Raw genomic sequence first — 17,079 nt, forward strand, 5'->3', positions numbered from 1 at the left:
TCTCTCCACCAGAGAAGCAGAAAGCAGGGCAGCTGCAGGCCTCTGCAACCCACATGTGCTCCGAGCTCCCCTAGTCTGCCCACTGGTAAGGGTGGACTGAGGATGGACACGGTTGGCCTGCTGTGGCTTCTCGTCCCCCTAGTTGGCACTTGGCCTAGAGATGCCCAAGAGGGAGGAGCATTTGGAGGACTCTTGCATGCTGGCCATGCTGGGCCCTGCAGGAAGAAGCTCAGCAAATTGCCCTGCTGAGGTGGGAGACGCCCTAGAGGGACTGGTTAGAAGGCCCATCTGCTTATCTAGGAGAAGAAAAGGCTCTGAGGGGCAGGAATGATCCTTCAGACAATGTGGGGCTGCTACTGAGAAGGACAGGCCTGTACCGTGTGACCCATGGGTGAGAAATCAGAACCCATGGGTGGAATCCAGGGAGGCATCCTGTCCAGGTGACATCAGTGTGTGTTTCCTGGAGGCTGCAGGGAGCAGGCAGGTGGGGATGCTGTGTCGAGCACCAAGGGCAGCCAGAAGCAATCACCTTTAAGGTGCCTGTCAGACCTGAAAGGCCAGGGAGCAGCCAGACTGCTCAGGGACAGGAATGGTTTAACTCTGGGCATCAGGCTGGATGGCCAAGCACCCTGGCCTCGCATGCTGACTCCCCTGGGTCATTTCAGGCCAGAGACTTGATTATTCCTCCTCAGTCTGTCTCCCTACCATCAGTACTGGAGCCTGAAATCTCCCCTTCAGCTAAGTCTACCTTTTTTTTGTTTTTTTTTTAAGATTTTATTTTTCCTTTTTCTTCCCAAAGCCCCCCGGTACATAGTTGTATATTTTTAGTTGTGGGTCCTTCTAGTTGTGGCATGTGGGACACCGCCTCAGCGTGGCCTGATGAGTGGTACCATGTCCGCGCCCAGGATCCGAACCTGCGAAACCCTGGGCTGCCAAAGCAGAGTGCATAAACTTAACCACTTGGCCACGGGGCCGGACCCCCAAGTCTGCCTTTTAACGAAGGAAAGAGAGGGTAGCTTTTTACCCTCATTAGAAATAAGGGGTTGAGGGCCCACTTTTTGGGTAGGAAGAGACGAGAGGAGAATCTCAGAACTCTTAACAGGGCAAAGCTGCTTCGGGGACTTGGGCAGGGGACAGACAGCGCCGCCGAGGTGCCTTCAAAGACCAGCTTTTGGACTTTGCCAACCTCAGCATTTCATTGCAGGTCCATCCTGGGTTTGCAGATTTCCCTTCTCTCTTTCCACATCTGCTCTCAGGACCCTGAAGAGCAAAGTCTAGAGCCTTGATATCTGATATGGTAACTTTCATGTGTCTCTTTACACTTATAGTAATTAAAAATAAAATTTAGAACTCAGTTCCTCATTCTCACCAGTCACACTGCAAGTGCTCAGTGCTCAGTGGGCTAGTGGCTCCTCTTGGACAGCCCAGAAGGTTCCCATTGTTGCAGCAAGTCCTATTGGACAGCACTGGTCTAGAGAAGGGAGAGTTGGAGGAATCCCTGGTCTGCTGCCCCTGCTGTGGGGCAGGCTCTGGCTGTGGTGGCAGCAGCAGGTGAGAGCAAGCCTACCGCCGCCTTGGGACCCATCAGCACACAGAGGGAGGCGGGGCTGAGGATGGGAGGCATAAGTAGCTGGCCTCGGGAATGTGGTCAGGCTGGTGCCGCGGGACTGTGGTGCTTTATTTTTTAATGGAGTTTTGGAAGAATATGGCAGTGGGTTGGAAGGAGAACACCAACCTTGCCAGTGGCAGCAGGGCTTATTGAGTTTGTCTTCTCCAGTCCGGCCAAGGCCCCTGTCTTGAGTGGCCCTCTGGTTCTGCAGCTCTGCTCATGCGACCACCGCCCCTCCCCTCAGTATTGCTGAATGCAAAAGGACCAGGGTGGGCATTGTCACTGCGATGCTCCAGAGGAGCTGGAAGAAGTGCTGTTTGTCGTGTATGATAGACTGCTTCTTGGCTGTCTCATTGTCCTCCAAGGAGGCCTGACACCCTTCCCCTGCCCCAGGCTCCGCTCATCGCCTCCATTCACGCCCCCTTCCCTTTTCAGGTGAAAGAGCTCGTCCTGGACAACTGTCGGTCGAATGAAGGCAAAATCGAAGGCCTCACAGATGAATTTGAAGAACTGGAGTTCTTAAGTACAATCAACGTAGGCCTCACCTCAGTCGCAAACTTACCAAAGTTAAACAAACTTAAGAAGGTAAACAGAGTGTAGGAGCGTGTGCACGGGAGGCGGGCCGGGGGGAGCAAGGGGTCATTACTTCGTGTTTAGGGAGCATAATTGAAGGTGAAGCCAGGTGCATGCGCCAACACGCCTGACGATTCTTGAGGCAACTTTCCCCTCCTTGCCTGTCTGCCCGGAGCCTTCATCTTAAGAGCTATTTCTGCTTTTTCTCTCCTGCCTTGTTTAGCTTGAACTAAGCGATAACAGAATCTCAGGGGGCCTGGAAGTATTGGCAGAAAAGTGTCCGAACCTCACGCATCTAAATTTAAGTGGCAACAAAATTAAAGACCTCAGCACAATAGAGCCACTGGTGAGTCATGTGGGTCCCCTCTCCGTGGCGGGGGTGGGCAGGATTGAGATCACGGAATAGTACCTTTGCGTTTGTATAATGTCCTTTTTCTCACTTAGCTTACTGTATTTGACTGTTGTTATGTGCTATGAGATAGACTTGGAGTGGTAATTTCTACTTCATCCAAGAGAAACTGAGACATAGGGAAGTTAAATAGCTTGACAGAAGTCACTGAGCCAGCCTGGGCCTTTGGGCTGGGGTGAGGGCAGACCTTGGCCTCAATTTCTCGTCTAGTGCTTTTCCTCATACAGTTTCTGCTCAGCTTTGGAATCCTGAGCTGTCATTTCTTCTGGCGTACAGCATGGCTCAGTCTCCCTCTTTAGGGAAGGAGGAGCCATCCAAGAATTAAGCTGACCCTGGAGGTGGGCACTTCTTTTTTCCTTAGGTCACTGGCCTGAGGCTAGTGCCTCTGGACGGTGGGAGATGAGTGGGTCCTGAAACAGGCCCCCTGGGATGGCAGAGAGTGTGTGGTTTGGGAGCCTCACACAGAACTTGGTCCACGTGGCATCGGGAAGAATGCCCTGGTCTCCAGTCCTTGGCGTGGTAGTGACCAGGGCCTCAGAGGCCTGGACAGTGTTTCTGGCTCCTCTGCTCATCCTCACAGAGCTGAACATCCCCCAAACTTCACTGATGTACTAGCCAGAAAGAGACAAGTCATGGTGAGAATAACAACTTCTACGTTATCCAGATCTGAATGGCTGTTTTTCCTTGATTTCAAGAAAATCAACTTTGTCAACAAGATGTGTCACTGAGTAAATAATAGCTTTTTTGAAATACAGAAATACTATCATGTTAAATAAACACACTTATTGTAAATGTACACATAAGAATCACTTCATGGACCATGCGTCTCAGATCAGGAAAAGGCCATGTGGATATTTTTGCCAAGTTGCCGCATTTCCCTTTTCTGAGTATGAAAGGTGGTGGTTGGGACATCCCTCAGTTTTAGTTTGTAGGGTTCTTATCCAAAAAGCACTCCTTGCGCTCTGTGGATGCTTGAGGAGGGCTGGTGGACGGGCTAGGGTGACAGAACAGGAAGCTGGCACTACTTTTCCAAGCTCAAACTTTGCCTGCCCATCTGTGGCATGGGGTCGACTGCTAGAATAAGCTTCCCGTAGGACTTCTCTCCCACGCATCTCCTAGGGGAAAGCAAAGCTATTCTGATCTACCTGGAAGTCTTGATTTCATAATTTCATTATAAAAAGAACCTTTGAAGTTCTGTATATGTGTTTGGGGAGGCGCAGGGTATGAGGATCGAGTATACAAAACATTGTGATCAGTCACCGTTAGAGATCCGACATGCACACACACGCACACCCCCTGCTCCCCCACCCATACCACACATGCTTTTGTAGCTCCCCTTCCCTGGTTATCAGTGTGATGCATTACATTCGCCTCCTGAGGGGGCGAAGCTGTCTTTGGTTGGGGGGTCCTCGGCTTGCCCACCCAGAACACAGCACAGACTTCCTTGACCCTCTGCTGAGAATGCCTGGGTCTCAATCGTGAGATCTTGAAAGAGCAGCCTAGTTCCCGACATTGACCCTGAGGGACTTCACTCCCCCGTCAGGCCTGGTCCCGTTGGAATTGGGACTTGGCTGAGGATGGGTGCTCTCAGACCTGTGCCTTGAAGACGTGGGGTGGGAAGTCGAGAGGTTTCTGTTTCTTGCTAGCCGGCTGACCCTCGCACTCCGTGGGCTTTGGTTTCCTCGGCCACCAAACAGGTGTACTATGGGTTAGAACCCATCTGGGAGAAAGCTTTGACAAAGCTAGTCGTGTTAGGTTCCAGCGACAGAATCCGGGTCCTCCATCGTTTTCCCTCTTGTCCCTTTTGACAGGCGGTGTTGCAGTGAGTAAGGGCGCGGGTCTGGAGTTGGGCTGCCTGATCAAATCCCAATTCTCTGCCCTCATTTCCTCATCTATAAAACCGACTAGTGGTTGTTTCTGCCTTCTCGGGGTTGTGAGGATAAACCAAATCAGTACGCGAAGTGCCATGTTAACTGCTGGCATCATTGTCGTTGTTAGTAGACGCAGGAGTTGGTTGTGAGCTCACGTCTCCATTTGAGTTCCCCTCTGGCTCCTCAGTCCGGGGAAGCAGCAGAGCTCCTGGCTCCTGCCCCAGGAGGCCCGGTGAGTCCCAAGCCGGTCATGTTGAGGCGAGAGCTGGGACTGGAGAACAGAGGAGTTAGCGCTGGACGAGGCTTTGAGACCCTCAAGTCCAGCCCCCCATTTCCCAGGGGAAGAAGCTGAGGCCCCCAACAGAGGTGATAAGTCTGGACGTACCTCATGGCCCAGCAGAGCCAGAGCAGACTGCCCTTATGGCCTGTGAGCCTGGAGGTCTCCCGCTGTTGCACAGCACCCCACCTCTTTCCCTGGGGTGTTTGCTCACCGCGCCCCCCCACCTCCCACTTGTTGCTCACTGTTGACTTCATTTTTCTGCTTGCAGAAAAAGTTAGAAAACCTCAAGAGCTTAGACCTTTTCAATTGTGAGGTAACCAACCTGAATGACTACCGAGAAAACGTGTTCAAGCTCCTCCCGCAGCTCACGTACCTCGACGGCTACGACCGGGACGACAAGGAGGCCCCCGACTCGGACGCCGAGGGCTACGTGGAGGGCCTGGACGACGACGAGGAGGATGAAGACGGTGGGTGGTGGAGGGGAAGGTCCAGGGCAGGCCGGGTTCCCCCCTGCTTTACAGAGGGGGGGCTGGCTGACGGAGGCCCCCACCAGCCGCTGAGGGCTAGCTGGCTGTCGACCTCTTTCCAGAAGTAAGGAGGGGCGTTGGGGCTGTCTGCTTTGCTTACCATTGTCCCTAATCTGTCTCATTGTCACCCCTAAAAGAATAGGATGTGAGCCCCAGAGAAAAACATCTTGAGATTCTCCAACTGCATTGTAACTCCTTAAAAACCATCTAGTTGAATCTTCCCTTCAATTGTTTTCTTTTCTAAAGTCCCCTGGGGAATGAGATTCAACAGTGTCTCTCTATGGTGTGACCCTGGACTCAGACACTCTCACAGGGAAGGGGTCAGTGGATAGATGAAGGTAGGGTGTGGCCTGAGGGTTCCCTTTCCCCAACTGGGTGTCCAGTAGTAGACGTAAGGTCATGAGCTGAAGGGGTTGTGGGGCCCCCTGGTGGCTGTAGCCCACAGGACTTGGGGGTGTGGACTCAAGAGCCCCAGGGGTCCGGGAAATGGAGGAGGCAGCAGGCAGCATGTTGGCAGCACATGACAGTCAGGGCCTGCAGGCAGGAGAGAAGGGGAAGAAAGGAGCACCTCCTCCTGTCCCCATCCCACACGCCAGCACAGTGTGACCTCCCTGCAGGTCTTCAGGGCCAGAGTAAGGTTGAGACTGGAGACACTTGCCTGGTTAATTCAGACATGAGAGTTTGTTTCTCCATGTTGGGTGGAAGTATGAGCAAGATATTCAGACCGTGTTTACCTTAGTGTGTTCCATCTTGTGGTGTGACAGAAAAGGCCGAGGGCTGGAGTCCTAAGATCAGGTTTCTAGGCCCAGCTCTGCAACGAACTCCATGTGTGACCTTGAGCAAGTCACTTCTCGCCTCTGGGATTCCAATTTCTCAGCTTTAAAGCGAGGAGTTTCGTCAGATGTTCTTCTAAATGAATTGATTTCTCCGTTTTCCCAGGCCCTGTAATTTGTTCCTCTGATCCGGCAGTTTCCCTGTGGTCTCAGCCTCCACAAGGGATCTTTGTTTTTGTAAAACTTGGGAGGAGGGCTTACCTTTCCAGTCGCTGTAGGATGCTTATCTTTGGGATTGCTTTAGGTTGTGTTCAGTCACGTTAGAGCATCCAGGCTTTGGGCCTGTGCGGGTGTGAGAGGGTCGTGGGCCCACGCTGAAGACCAGACCCCCTGTGCCAGGCCCGTCAGCCTGGGTCCTGTGCTGTGAGGGAGGAGCCAGCTCACCACCACCTCCATTCTTGTCCCCATTTCCACTGCACAGAGGAAGAGTATGATGAAGATGCTCAGGTAGTGGAGGACGAGGAGGACGAGGAGGAGGAGGAGGAAGGTGAAGAGGAGGATGTGAGTGGAGAGGAGGAGGTAAGAGGCTGGGCTGGGTGCGGGTGCCGTCTCCCCAAGTCCCCCTTGCTTGCTGCCTCTGAGTCAGTGTCACTGACTGCCCCAGCGCCCAGCCTTTGGCAGCCCCCAAACCCTGCTTGTGGAAATGAGTCCATTTTAGGGCCTTTTACTGGCCTGGTTTGGGGGAGGCAAGACTTGAAGCTGCCCTGGGAGGGGTAGAGAGGTGATTCTGGAGGCAGGTAAAGAGGGGACTCACCTGCTGGGGTAATGCCTACGCCTTATTTCTACATGAAAATTGGTTCTCTGAGAATCCACAGCCCCACTTTCTGCCTTTTCGCATTCGTATGTTAGTTCAGATATTCACTGAGCGCTTACAGTGTGCTCAGGAAAATCAGAGACTGCCTTGAACTTTTGGGAAGTAGGATAAGCCACTGCTGGATCCCGAATCAGAAAGTGACGAGGGCCCCCTGTACACAGTGGAAATAGTGCCATTGTCCTGACACAATGGCTGGCTCCCAGTTTTTTAACAAAGTCTGTGACATGTCTGTAGGGGGTAATGTATTACAGAGATTCAGGGTACAGTCTGTGAGGGAGTGGATCTCAGCTCTACCACTTGCTGGCTGTGTGTCCCTGGACAAGTTCCTTGACCTTTCTGAGCCCATTTCTTCATCTGTAAAATAGGCATCAATTTACAACTGGGTTGTAAATAGGGATCAGCTCACTGGGTTGTTAAGAGGGTAAAATAATTTGTAAGCAGAATGCTTAAGGACAGTGACCGACAGGGGACGTTTGACCACTTAGTATTTTAGGCTTTCACACCTCCTCAGTCCTGGCTCTGGGTGCTGGGCTTTATGTTTCTCGGTTCTGAGTCTGTATGGCAGAGTCATTTTCCGGGACTTGTTCAGAAGTCTTAAGTCAACTCTTGTTAATTACAAAAGTTAGACCCAGAGAGGATTAAAATGACAACAGCATGGACAAGGTACTTGCCTTCTGCCCCAGTTTCCTGTCTCCTTTGATCAGGGCCCAGACACCTGCCTGCACACAGCGGGCTCAAGCAGGAGCTCCCAGCCTGCCCACACCAGGCATGGGATGGCAGGTCTGGGCGGATGGAGAAGCTGGTGAGATAGGGGGTTCCTGCCTCGTTGAGCTGCTGGGTTTCTCTTCTCCCTACATGTAGGTTGCTAGGCTTACCTCTGAAGAATATTGTGAGTGTTTTGAAAGAAAGACTTAGGAAAACAGGTCCCCCTAGGACAGGGCGGTAAGTCATGTTGGCTAATGGATTTTTCATTTTGCTCTTCCTGTCACTGGAGCGCAGCGTGCAGGTTTTGTTTCTTGTTTTTTTTTCGTAATCTCATTGACCATCTGCAGATTTCCAGCTTCCAGTAAAGGAGAGCTTATACACACACAAAAAAAACAGTCCTAGCGAACAGACTGATTAAGGAGCTATTTGGTGACATTATAAAAGGATGTTTCCCTTGACAAAAAGAAGTCTATCACCAAGTTCTTTTTAAACAATGGGCCGCCTGGTGCTTTAGGAGACACACTCAGCATCCTGCCAGCCCGGCGCTTGCAGGAGCAGCATAAAGAAGGGTCGTGGGTTGAGAGTGAATACATGCTTGCTGAATCTCAAGGAGCTGGGAATGATCTCCTCAGGGGGCCTTGAATTTATCCTCCCCTTCCTTCCCCGCCAAGCGATCCAAGTTGGCGAGATGGTGAAGGGGCTGGGTGGGGGGAGGTTGGACTCGCCCACAGAATCTGGATTTGCTGAAAGTAGGGTCTTCCCTTGAAGCCAAAGCTAGAGTGAGGACAGATGCAAGGACAGCCTGCTTTAGATGACAGAGAGCCGGCTAGGGGACCTTGTTCTCCTAGAGCGTGCAGACTGGAAAGCTGCCTGAGTTACGGGGACTTCAGGTCAGGAAGTCTAAACCACACACATTGTTGGCAAGTGTTGGAGTTCAGTGTCAGGGAAAGTGGCTTCCTCAGCACGTCCCTAGGCCAGGGGCATTCCTAATGTCTGGTGTCCATCTTCTCTCCTAGGAGGATGAAGAAGGTTATAATGACGGGGAAGTAGATGATGAGGAAGATGAAGAAGATCTTGGTGGTATGGCAGCCTTTTTACTCTCAGCGGGTTGCAGCCTGGCCCCTTCATTTGGCAGTAGATTGATGAGGCCCTGAGGACCTGGAAGTGGGCACAGCGAGCCCATCTGAGACCACAGGGGCCTCCCTGGCTTGCAGGAAGAAGCCCTGCCTCAGTTTGCCAGGGTTGGCAAAGCTTCCTAGCTGTGTGGTCCCTTGGTTTCCCAGCGGGTGGGCTGGGTTAGAGGCAGGATCAATGATTAATCTAAATGCCTTTTTCTTACTCTTCCAGAAGAAGAAAGGGGTCAGAAGCGAAAACGAGAACCTGAAGATGAGGGAGAAGATGATGACTAAGTGGAATAACCTATTTTGAAAAATTCCTGTTGTGATTTGACTGTTTTTACCCATACCCCCCTCCCCATCCCGCCCCCCGAAACTTATTTTTTTCTGATTGTAACGTTGCTGTGGGAACGAGAGGGGAAAAGTGTACTGGGGGTTGTGGGGGGAGGGAGGGCGGGAGGGGGTGGAATAAAATACTATTTTTACTGCCACTCTTTATTTTTTTTTCCCCTACTTTTTCTTTGTGTCTGGTTCTGCCCCTGTAAATGCAATAGCTGAGTACACACCAAGTGAGCATTTGCTCCTTACTCTCAGAGAGGACGGTTTGGAGGCCTCTTACGTTTCCTGGTGTTTCCTGAGTCTCTTAGTTGGTTGCAAGGCCATGGCTGGCCACAGTTTGGTTTCTCAGAGCCCAGGAGGGGCTGAGCACCAGCCACATCTTACCTCTTGTTCTGCTTGCCGTGGTTTCTGCATTTCTTGGGCCTGTTCGAGGCACCTGATGCCCCTGGTTTGTAAATAGCAACCTAAAGGCGTGTTTTGGCACTGGATGGGCACAGTCCCCGTCTCCCTTCCCTTTCCCTCTTCACAGCTGGTGGTGGGCTTCACTCTACAAAGAGGACTCTGATGTCACTCTTAAGAGCTGTGAGCCAGAGAGCCGAGAACAGCAGGCTTATGAGTTAGGAGTAAAGTAGATTTGGTAATAATAATTAAAACAAAAGAAGTAAACCCTCAAACTTCAACCTCTTTAAAAGATTCAAAAAAAAAAACTGTCCTGTCTTGTTCTGTAAACTATTAGAACGCTTTGTTTTACAAAATGACGAGAGAAATCTTCCACGTGTGCTTCTGTGCTTAGACCATTTTTACAAGGCTGAGCGCGGGAGACATTGCTGCATGTCTGCTGGGGTTTTTTTCATACAGCGGAGCACGGAAAAACTAACGCAAAATTGTATTTTCTTACCTAGTGGAAATCTGAAGTGACCGCAAATTCCTAGTGAATGCACAGGTGTGCTTTCATGTCCCTCTTCTGGATTGCTTTACAAGTAGCGTGTGTCTCCCTAGCCCGTGTTCCATCTGTACAGAAGAGCATCTGCCCGGATTTTCTCCTCCCCCTCAGAAGAGCCAAACTTTGAGTTTTATGTCTGTTTGTCATTGATAAATTTCAATAAATCTTTTTATACAGTTTTTTGGGGATGGCTTCTTTGAGTCCAGCAGGCCGTTGCTGCTCCTCCGATGCACGCCGGATAACCTACACGCTCATCGGGAGAGCTTCTCTTTGGTCACCTGATAAAATAGCTTTGCTGAGAGGATACGTAACTCGATAGTAAATTTGCATACTTTGGGTCTCACGGCAAGACTTAGTAGTTGGTGTATTATCTTCTTTAAAATCTTCATTTTGAGAAAAAGATATAAAAAGAGTTGTTAAAAAACCAAGCACCAAAGCAATCACCAAAAAGTTGGGCCAGCTTTGGAACCTTATTTGGAATATCTTTCGTCGTTTCGTTGTTCAGACTGTAGAAAGAATATACGCTTGAAAACCTCAGCAATGTATAAAGCAAATTATTTCACAAACCCAGAGGTTTACATGGTGGCTTTTTTGTTCCTTTATTTAATGTTATGATAGTTTCTACCTCTAAAGAGTCTTCAAAAGCTTCTTAAATGGCTATGTAGTAGTTGATTAACTTCTGATTTGCTTAATTTTAACCAAATGGTTAGATGTTTGAGTTATTTCCAACTTACCAATTGTAGTGGACATTCTGGTATACATTTTGGGAATTTCTTGGTATAAATTCTTAGAAGTAGTCATTGGACCAAAAGTTAACATTCATAAGGCTAATATGCAAGGTCCTATTAGGTTTTCCAGAAGGGTTATACCAATGTGCTGGGGTAGTTATGTCTACACGCATATGTGCATGCTCAGCCTGCCGGCCCTGAAGCACACGGGGAGCCCTAGTGTCTGTCTTGGGATCGTTGTGTGATTCCAGCAGAGTGAAGTCTTCCCGGGAGAGGCTGACCCACCCTGCCCTTTGGGCAGTGCCCTGGCCCTGCCGCCGTTTTCTTCACAGCAGGCAGACATCCTCTGGCTCCAGTTGTAGGATGGGGAGGTGGCCTCCCAGAGGCCAGGTGCTGTGCTAAACGCCAGGGCTATAAGGATGAGCTAGGCAGGCGTGCTCTGTGCTTCCCCGAGCTGGTGAAAACATGAAAGATGCACCGGCCTAACCTCAGGGTTCCTGGCCCTGACTCCAGGAGGTTTTTTTTGTTTTTGTTTTTGTTAAGGATTAGCACCTGGGCTAACAACTGTTGCCAATCTTTTTTTTTTTTTCTGCTTTTATCTCCCCCAACCCCCCGTACACAGTTGTATATCTTAGTTGCATGTCCTTCTAGTTGTGGGGTGTTCCAGGAGGCTTTAAGATCAGTTGACTCACATAGATAGGGAAATAAATCCTATAAAATGTAAGGTAAAATGGACGATGATGAATGGGTTAATGTTGATGGGCCTAAGGGAAGAAAACCCGATCTGAGTCAATCATACCAAGCATTCACGTCAACCCTCGAGGAAGGGACATGTGCCCATTTTACAGGATGAGGAAAACGGGTTGAGTGACTTGTGGGTGAGAAGTGGAGCCGGGGAGACCCAGATCTATTGGAGCTATTTCCGTCTCACCGAACTTCGTCATGAAGCAGAGGGAGAGAAAGCTCAACCAGAGGAGAAGCAGTGCGAGCTGACGTTTAGTGAGCTCTTTGTGTGTGCCAGGTACCAGGCTTGATATGCAGCGTCTCATTTGTCTTGAATCCTCACAGTCACCTTAGGTAGGTGCCATTACTGGTGGCCTAGAGAGTAATTTGCCCAAGGTCACGCAGCCACAAAAGAACAGCATCAGGAATATGCCAGGGGTTGTGGTCCCGGAGCCAGCCCTCTTAGCTACTCTAGAGTGCTTCCAGCCCCTGTGTTGAAGCAAGTCCTCGCCCTTGCCCACAGCTCTGGTGAGTGAGGTCTCCCCACTGAGTGCTAGCAAATGCCTCAGGACAGACCCTTGAGAGGAAGGGCTCTTAGAAATCACCCAGGCCAACCCTCTCATTTGACAACAGAGGAAACCAAGACCCAGGGGGGCCAGGTGATAGGCCCAAGGTCACACTGCAAGGCAGTGGCAGAGCCAAGCCTGGAACCCAGGACTCCCTTCCTGGGCTTCTGCAGCCTGTCTTAGGCTGCTGCACCGTGTGGTTGCAAGGAGGCCAACTGTTGTGAGAAGCAGAAGACGCACAGTGCAGTCTTCCGGGAAGAACGCAGCCAGGCCTCGAGAAGGTAGGATGTACGAGCACTGTGACGCATCTGTGTTTCATGTGCTTTGAGTGCGTCCTACGTCTTTAAATATCACAGTGGATTTGGCTTCCCGATGGTGTCTGAGGGTGATTCCCCCCGGAAAGAGTGTGTGTTTCTTGAAGCAGACCAGTGCCTGGAGAGAGTAATAAGGATGATTCCAGACTATGAGCTCCTACTGTGTCATGTGCTTTATATCCATTGCCTCCCTTAATCCTCGCGCAGATTTCATAACGAAGCCGAGGCTCAGAGAGGTGAAACAACCAGCCCAGATAGTAAGTGGCAGTTAAGCCTCTGACCTATGATTCTGGCGCTAAAGACCTCGTTCTTACCCACTGTGTTGAAGAGCCAGGCAGATGAGGGAAGGGGGGATGAGCAATTTGGTTTGTCTCATTTGCTGACTTGCAAAGGCTGTTTTTATCCCGGTTCAGAAACTCATTGCTCATAGTTGGAAGGATTCCCACAGTGGGTCCCTAATAAGCAGCTTTGGACAATGGTGGCCCTGAGTCCCCGGACCAGCCCTTGGACAGGCCCCTGTGGCAGGCTGGGCCCAGGGGTGAGTGGGGCCAAGGAGAGGGCTGGAGACGGTTGGACAGATGAGGGCAGGTCTGAGGCTGAATCAGCCTGACTGAGGCCCTCAAGGCAGGCCACGGATATGCCAGCAGGGAGAGAGGAGGAAGATTCAAACCCGATGGGGCATCAGTAGACTGCTGGCTGTGTGACTTAGGGAGCCGATGCAGGGGACGTCTGTGGAGCTGCCTGCCAAGCATCAGTTCCTCTTGGTCTGGCAACAACACTAGAGGGAACCACTGGAAGGATCACATGGCTATGAACCATGCCTGTTCCTGAAGTTCAGATGGAGCTAAACCCCACCTCTCCAGTTCCTGGGGTGAGCAAGTGACCCAGGACTGGCCGATCAGCGTATTCCAAACTTTGACCATAGTGACTGGGACAAGGAAGGGCCTGGAACCCAAATCGGTTAGATGAGGCTTGGTCTCTAGAATTTGGAAAAGGAGAAACTTCCTGCTGTGGGTACTGGGCATGGACACCTAGAGTTATGGAGGCACATCCCTTGGAGAAAGCCTCTGGATTATTCCATTTCAGCCTGATGGAGTCCTAACTAATCAATGAAGTGAGGACAGTACGTATATTTAGAACTTACTGTTTGCTGGGCATCATACATTATTTTGTTTGCTTCTTGTAATAACCCTATCTGGTAGTCATTATTATCCCCATCTCAAAGATTGAATATATGTAAGCACTTGATAGATATTAGCTGCTTAGTGCCAGACATAGCAATAAATGCTTTATAAAAATCAACCTCGTGTTTCCCAAATTTCGCTGATAATAATCGCTGGGGCTTGTCAGATTGCCTGGCTTCCCCCCTGCGAGTCCCGAGTCAGTAGCTTTGGATCGGAGCCCGGGAATCTGTGTTTTAACAAGTACCCAGAGGATTCTCATCACTGGGGACCTTTGGGAAACGCTGTAGTAGACTCAATCTCCAGCACGTCCTGTGCGGGAGGTATTGTGGGCATGCTCGTTCAAACTGGGGAAAGCGAGGCTCAAGAGAGCGCAGGTAACCTGCCCGAGCTAACACGGGGCTGAACAACAGAGCTGGGACCTGAACCCGGGTCTGCATGACTTTCACACTTCTTGTAGAAGGCGGGTGATGGTAACGACCTGTGTATCTCCCAGGTGGTGAGACAATGCAAAAGATAGGAAAGAACAAACAGCCTAAACACCTAAATTAAAAGGCAGAGGTTGTCAGATTGGATACAAAAGCAAGACTCAATAATACGCTGCCCACAAGAGACCCACTTTAAATACAAAGATGTAGAGGGGTGAAAAGTTAAAGGACAGAAACATGTATACCATGCTAACACTAATCAAAGAAAGCTGGAGTGGCTACCATACCATAAAATACTACTCAGCAGTGAAGAGGAACGAACTGTGGGGATGCATGATGGCATGGGTGAATCTCAAAATAATGATGCTGAGTGAGAGAAGCTGGACCAAAAAGATACTGTAAAATTCCAATTATATAAAACTATAAAATTCAAACTAATATAGCAACAGAAAGAAGATCAGATGGTGCCTGGGGTGGGACACGAAGGAGGAGAGATTAGACAGGGCGTGGTGAAACTTCTGGGGGGGATGGGCAGCTCCACTCGATTGTGGTAATGGTTTCACTGGCGTGCACATGTGTCAAATTGTGCACTTGAAACATGTGCAGTCTATTGTATATCAACTATATCTGAATTGAAAAATGAAAGTCATTTAAAAAAAACATGAGAAAGAACACTGCAAAGTAGAAAGCAAAAACTGCTATTAAAGGAGAGAGATGCTGGTTTTATGAAAAAGAAGCCCAAGCAACCCAAATATTTTCTGTAACAAGGGAAAAGTCCTAAAAGCCACTTGGTAATTAAGATAATCTACATGGAAGGGTTTTTTTTTTCCTCCCTTTTGAAACTTACATACAATAAAATTCACTCTTTGTGTCAACCCCACAGTCATGACACAGGTCCTGGGAGGTCTTAGCTGTAACGAGTAATCGATTTGTGCTCTGGGCATACCCTGAATCTTGCTGATGGCCTTCTGAAGGTGTTACAAGTCTTGGCCAGGGAGTCAAGGGACATGGATTCTCATCCTAGCTCTGAGACTAACTAGCTGGGTGATAGCAGGCAAGTCACTGTCATGTCCTGTGGGAAGAGTGATGCAGACTCAGTGACTCTGAAGGCCTCAGTCCGTAGTTTGTGGTTGTGTTCTTTACCGCGTTGCCTGAGGCCTCTAGCTAGGTCTCTGTTGAACATGAAGGTTATTAAAGGCGTTCCCTGCCAAAACCCGGTGGTGGCAGTAGGAAGGGTCAAGGTGGGAGAAACAGCCTTTCTGCTGAGGCAGGAGCACTCTGATAAGGATGGAGCAAAATGACTTTCTGAAGTGTCAGCGTGTAGACAGATAGCCCGGTCTATACACACCCACAATTGCCTGGGTGATCCAGCTGGGCCAGTAAGAAAACAGAGATAAAACTACAGTTATGCGCCGCATAAAGACGTCTTGGTCAAGGACAGACCGCATACATGACAGTGGTCCTATAAGATTAGTGCCATATAGACTAGGTGTGTAGCAGGGTATACCATCTGGGTTCATGTAAGTGCACTCCATGATGTTCACGCCACAACAAAGTCATCTAAGGACGCATTTCTCAGAACGTATCCCATTGTTAAGCGAGTGGGACTGTGATCTATATTCATTGCTCACTGTGTGCCCAGAGTTTGACACGTGAGATCTCATTTCATTTCACAGCAGAATTCTCTTTGAGGTAGTTATCATTCTCTCCGCTTTCCAGATGAAGAAACTGAGGTTCAGAAACATGTCATTTTCTCCAGATCGCACAGCCGGGAAGGCACGAGCTGCTATTAGAACCCGTAGCTTCCTGGCCTGAAGTACCGAGGTCTTTCCTCAGTTCTCAGGTCCTGTGCAGCCTTCAACCAACTGCAGCAAGATTCCTCTCCTCCGAATCTTGGTTTGACTAATTTCACACCTTTTCTCAAGAATCTAGCTCTCAGGCCCAGCACGGTCCTCCCACTCATCTCTGTAGTTCTCCAGACTTCTAAGTCTGTGACAAAACCAGTCTTTCTGTAGTCCCTGGGAGCAGATGTCTTGAAACAAAAAGGATTTGAACCTCAGGAAAAGGAGCATTGATCTCTCCCTATGGAGAGAGGGACACGAGATGTTTTGAAGGGTCAACAGCAACTTCTTCCAATGCTCAAAAGATAGGAAGAGGCGGCAGAGCGGGTGGCACTGTCCTGGGCCAGAGCCAGGAGCCTGTGTGACCTAGGACAGGCCAGGCCCTGTAGTATCTGCTCCCAGAAGTGTCAGGAGATGTAGGACTTGTGTGCATGTTGATAGGAACGATCAGCAGAGAGGGAGGCATCGATGCTGCAGAAGAGACAGAGGATCTTGGAGAAAATCAGGGGCACGGGATCCTACAACTAAGTAGAAGTTTACCCTTTGCTAGAGGAAAGGACACTTAATGCTTTGTAGCAGGAAAGAAGGGAGAGAAAGGCTATATAGATCCAGGTAGGTGGGTAGACTTGGTGGAGGGAAGATGGCAGAGTGCCTATCTGCTTTTTTTTTTGTTGTTATATATATATATATATATATATATATATATATATATATTTTTTTTTTTTTTTTTTTCTTCTTGTGAGAAAGATTAGCCCGGAGCTAACATCTCCCGCCAATCCTCCTCTTTTTGCTGAGGAAGACTGGCCCTGAGCTAACATCCATGCCCATCTTCCTCTACTTTATATGTGGGATGCCTGCCACAGCATGGCTTGACAAAGTGGTGCCATGTCCGCACCCGGGATCTGAACCGGCGAACCCTAGGCTGCCAAATCGGAACATGCGAACTTAACTGCAGCGCCACTGGGCCGGGCCCTTGTCTGCTTTTGAAGGAAATATGAGGCAAGGTCATCAGTGTATGGGAGCATAGAGGGGCAGAAAGGGAGTAGGGATTTGAGCAGAGACAAGAAGGTGTGAGACAGTTATTCTGGAGGGTGGGAAAACAACCACCCTCAGAAAGACTGGGAGGTGTGAATCCCCATTTACCCGTGACTGGTGACCACAACTTTAAAGGGGGAGCAGTCATCATGGCTCAGCTGCTTGAGCACAGGCATCTAGAAGGCAGGTAATTGAGTTTAACCAGTCAGATGATCATAGTGCGTAAAATGTGGGGCAAGGAATAT

General features: G+C 49.7%; 1 protein-coding gene across 6 annotated transcripts in view; it reads left to right on the forward strand.

Moving 5' to 3' along the window:
- Positions 1–9,227, forward strand: part of ANP32A (acidic nuclear phosphoprotein 32 family member A) — a 38,558-nt gene extending 29,331 nt beyond the window's left edge. For 5 of the 6 annotated variants that reach the window (XM_023654839.2, XM_001495810.7, XM_023654809.2 and 2 more), the window contains exons 2-7: positions 2,045–2,194; positions 2,406–2,528; positions 5,011–5,209; positions 6,524–6,621; positions 8,638–8,701; positions 8,969–9,227. In XM_023654839.2, the coding sequence (XP_023510607.1) occupies positions 2,045–2,194; positions 2,406–2,528; positions 5,011–5,209; positions 6,524–6,621; positions 8,638–8,701; positions 8,969–9,030 (696 nt within the window). In that variant the 3' untranslated portion in view covers positions 9,031–9,227. Of the gene's footprint in view, positions 1–1,204; positions 1,298–2,044; positions 2,195–2,405; positions 2,529–5,010; positions 5,210–6,523; positions 6,622–8,637; positions 8,702–8,968 lie in introns of all 6 variants that reach the window. The other variant, XM_005602970.4, reaches the window with a different exon arrangement.
- Positions 9,228–17,079: the final 7,852 nt, after the last annotated feature.

The sequence above is a fragment of the Equus caballus genome, chromosome 1 (genome assembly GCF_041296265.1).
Source record: "Equus caballus isolate H_3958 breed thoroughbred chromosome 1, TB-T2T, whole genome shotgun sequence".
NCBI lineage: Eukaryota > Metazoa > Chordata > Mammalia > Perissodactyla > Equidae > Equus > Equus caballus.